The sequence below is a fragment of the Anopheles marshallii genome, chromosome 3 (assembly GCF_943734725.1).
Source record: "Anopheles marshallii chromosome 3, idAnoMarsDA_429_01, whole genome shotgun sequence".
In the NCBI taxonomy this organism is placed as follows: domain Eukaryota; kingdom Metazoa; phylum Arthropoda; class Insecta; order Diptera; family Culicidae; genus Anopheles; species Anopheles marshallii.
Window position 1 is genome coordinate 62124410 of NC_071327.1, and position 3874 is coordinate 62128283.

The window sequence follows — 3874 nt, forward strand, 5'->3', positions numbered from 1 at the left end:
TTTTAGGGCATCCGTGAAACCCTCCAGCTACGGGTAAATAAAGTCGCAGAAAGCTAGAAATGGACAGGCCTAGACCTCGTGAGGTTGTAGTGCCAATAAAGAAGAAGAAATTGTGCCCGTGACTCCATATACAGCGTTTACGTTTCAGTAAAATGTGTTTTGTTTCACTATCAATCTCCCCGTTTAGCTTATATGCTTACGCGATTCATTAAGTTGGGCTCGCCATATTCTTTCTATTGTAAAACCCTGTATCTTTCGGGTAATTTACAGAGATGTTGCTCTCGAGATGATTTTTTTTTCACAATTTCTAGTATTTAGTGTTACTAACTATTACAGTAATTAATATTTGAACAGGAAAAAACTATTACAATTTTCCTATTCCTTGTATAATTAGACATTTTCATTAAAATGGTAACATCAGCAATAGCATCGCGGGCCGCACTGGAGACTCTCGAGGGCCGCCTGCGGTCCGCGGGCCGTAGTTTGGAGACCATGGAGCAGGCATGGTGAATGTATGCCGGGTTTTAGGTCGTAGCTCATTGTTTGATCCAGAAGCCGGTTCTTACTCCCATGAAGATGTACGTCAACAGCATGACTGTTCGCTGTATGCCAATACGTTTCATCTTTGGCTAATTGAGAAATGCTAATCACAATGATAATCTAATAAGTCATGGTTGGGGTAAAATCCCACCCGAACCATTCTTTAGATAGGTTATTTAGTTAAAGGTTATTCAAGTCATAGCTAATCAGCAATTAAGCAAAGGAGAGTACCGATACCAACGAAGGTTGTATTGGTAACCCTTTTGGCTCATTGAACGCGAAGATTGCTGGCGTTGCTTACGGAATTCAAGTTAAGACATTTTGTTGCAATAACAGGCGTTATTTCTACTTAAATTCGTTCCAAAAACACTTGGTGTAATTTACATCCGAATAGAGGTCCACTTTCCCGGAGAGAAGTTAATAACGTCTTTCTCATCAAACCTAAGTTGGAGGGCGAGATAGAAAATTTTCTTCATCATGCCCTCTAATGGTACTTTTTGTTTTTGGAACAGACACTATTTTACTAAACATCCCTCGTAGTTCTAGAAACGCAATATGAACGACAGAAATTTTCAATTTCATAGAAACTGTATTATTTAATTTGCTGTTTTGCTACATTCACTGTTGGTACATTCATAATTCCGTTAATACTTGGTTGAAAAATTCTCAAACTAGTAGTTTAGTTGAACTTCTTCAGCTTGCTGTAGCTGTAGCCATGACCGTATCCGCCACCGAATCCTCCCTGTCCTCCACCGATCGAGCCACCCTCCTGCTGCAGACCTCCCTTGCCGATGTTCTTGACGACAGCCTCGAATCCGTTCTTGCTATCGGCGTGGTACTTCACGATGCGGGTCGAACCGTCCGGCTCATCCAGAGTGTACTCGCCCTTCACGACATCTCCGTCCCGAACTTCCCACTGGCTCTTGTGATCACCGGTGTGGTAGTCCTTAACTCCGTACTCGAACTTGTACTTCGGGTAGGCATAGAAGTCCTTACCCTCGTAGCCACCCTCACCTCCGCCGATTCCACCGCCAATGCCGCCTCCGATGCCACCCTCAAATCCACCCTGCACATCAACAAGAGAGAATCTTAAGTCTTAAGAAATTCGAGAGACGTATTGTTTTATCGGTTGTTTTTGTTTTACCTGTTCACCGCCAAAACCGCCGCCACCGTAGAATTTGTACGGGATGTGCTTGACTTCGCTGACAAATCCGTGATGTTCGTAGGCTAGCGTGGCTCCCAAAAGGGCCAACACGGCAAAGGATAGCTTGAACATGTTGAACTAAAGGTTGGCGAACTGCTCGATATGCCTTCGCTGAACTTTGCAAATCAAGTGCTGTGCGCTGACTGTTGCTGTTCACCAAACGCTGGTAGGTTTATATACTATACCAGCCCAAAGTGTGTATAGTAGAACTGATTTGCAGATTTCTACACCAAACTACTTAGTCGATAAGCGCGAAAATTAACCAACTGTCAAGGGAAGATGTATGGCGTGGTGCACGGCATCACATTATTAGCAAATCGGTCCATCATCGCTGTGGGTCGCTGGGTTTTCCAAAAGGCACGTCAAAAACCCGCCCCTTTTATTGAGACATAATTGGCGTGTGCATAAATTAACAAAAAAAAAGGAAACCTTAAACAAACAGCTCGGTCTAGAACGAACAAACGCATCGCTTTCTAGCGCTGATCGATCTGTTGCAAGTGACCGGCAAAAAGTGCATCCAAACAACAACACCACAACGCTGTTTGCAGAAAGGGTAGGCTTTAACCGTTTTTTTTGTCCTGCCCTGTGCCCTACCAGGGGCAGTGGCGTTGTGCTGTTACTGCGAGCCGACTTGAATCGTTTCGGCCGGCACCTCATAAACGTGCGAAAATTTGTGATTGGGCGTGCTAGCGCACACGGAAGCGTTCATCCGCGGAGAACCTTCGGTAAATCGATGGAGAAATTAGTGCTGCTTGGCCGAGGCAAACGGCTCGAGGGCATCCTAGGATGCATGCATACATTAAGACGGTTGCTGTTTGGTTTTGCGAATGTTTGGCCTAAGACCCTTAGAATGGTGGGGCTTAAATGGATAATTGTTGGTATAAAAGCGTAGCCAACGCCCAGATTAAGCATCAGTCAACGCGAGTGCTACAGTCGAGAAGGAAGTGCAATTAGAACAAGAAATCTTTAAAATGATTAAGTTTTCGGTAGTGGTTTTGGCACTTGCCGGTGTCTGTTTGGCCTACGAACATCACGGTTTCGTGAGCGAAGTGAAGCACATCCCGTACAAGTACTACGGTGGTGGTGGAATTGGCGGTGGATTTGGTGGCGAGGAGGTTAGTAGCTTTCAAAATGGGTCGACAAGGACTCAGGACTCGCATACCATTGATGAATTGTTCGATTTTCTATGTGCAGGGTGGGTTCGAGGGTGGCATCGGAGGCGGCATTGGCGGTGGAATCGGAGGAGGTGAGGGTGGCTACGAGGGTAAGGACTTCTATGCCTACCCGAAGTACAAGTTCGAGTACGGAGTTAAGGACTACCACACCGGTGATCACAAGAGCCAGTGGGAAGTTCGGGACGGAGATGTCGTGAAGGGCGAGTACACTCTGGATGAGCCGGACGGTTCGACCCGCATCGTGAAGTACCACGCCGATAGCAAGAACGGATTTGAGGCTGTCGTCAAGAACATCGGCAAGGGAGGTCTGCAGCAGGAGGGTGGCTCGATCGGTGGTGGACAGGGAGGATTCGGTGGCGGATACGGTCATGGCTACAGCTACAGCAAGCTGAAGAAGTTCAACTAAATCTGCGATAAATCTCTGTTTTCCCACGTACAAAAATGGTTCCTAGCAAATAAAGCAATTGTCTGAGTATTCAAAATTTGCAACGAAAAAAGTTCAAGGTTAAGGTGGTCAGGGTTCGGTTGGTATGGTAGCGTTGTGCCGTAGCCTACCGCATGGGGTTGCGGTAGGGATTTACAGACCGGTTCGAATGAAATTGTTCATCGGTGAAGCGTGGCAGTGGTTTCGCTAGTGCGAAACGCATCGCTGATTTCGGTTTGTTTCAGTGCAAACTTGCGCAGCGTTATGTCCCTCTGCAGAAGGGTGGTGTATAGGGTTGGTTGAATATTAATGTGATTTGCGTATGGCTTCCAAAATTTTGTTGCCAAAACTGCAACCATGGTTGGGTTAGTGATGTTTATTTAATGCGGATTTTGGTGGTACAAATCACAAGATTAATGGCTAGTTTTAGTTAGTTCTTCTAGCTTCTGACTTTTGCGTTCAAGAGGAAGATGCTAAGAAGGATTTTTGTCCTCGTATGTGTGGAAGGATAAAGGAGGAGCCGCTACAATG

General features: G+C 45.7%; 1 protein-coding gene and 1 pseudogene across 1 annotated transcript; one reads left to right on the forward strand and one right to left on the reverse strand.

Annotated features, from left to right (window-relative positions):
- Nucleotides 1–1219: 1219 nt before the first annotated feature.
- Nucleotides 1220–1816, reverse strand: LOC128715151 (adult-specific cuticular protein ACP-20-like). Its single transcript, XM_053810032.1, has 2 exons — nucleotides 1685–1816; nucleotides 1220–1606 (listed from the first exon to the last, which is right to left on the reverse strand). The coding sequence occupies exons 1-2, from the start codon at nucleotides 1814–1816 to the stop codon at nucleotides 1220–1222; spliced, it is 519 nt and encodes a 172-aa protein (XP_053666007.1).
- Nucleotides 1817–2608: 792 nt separating this feature from the next.
- Nucleotides 2609–3325, forward strand: LOC128715664 (adult-specific cuticular protein ACP-20-like; annotated as a pseudogene).
- The last annotated feature ends 549 nt before the right edge of the window (nucleotides 3326–3874 follow it).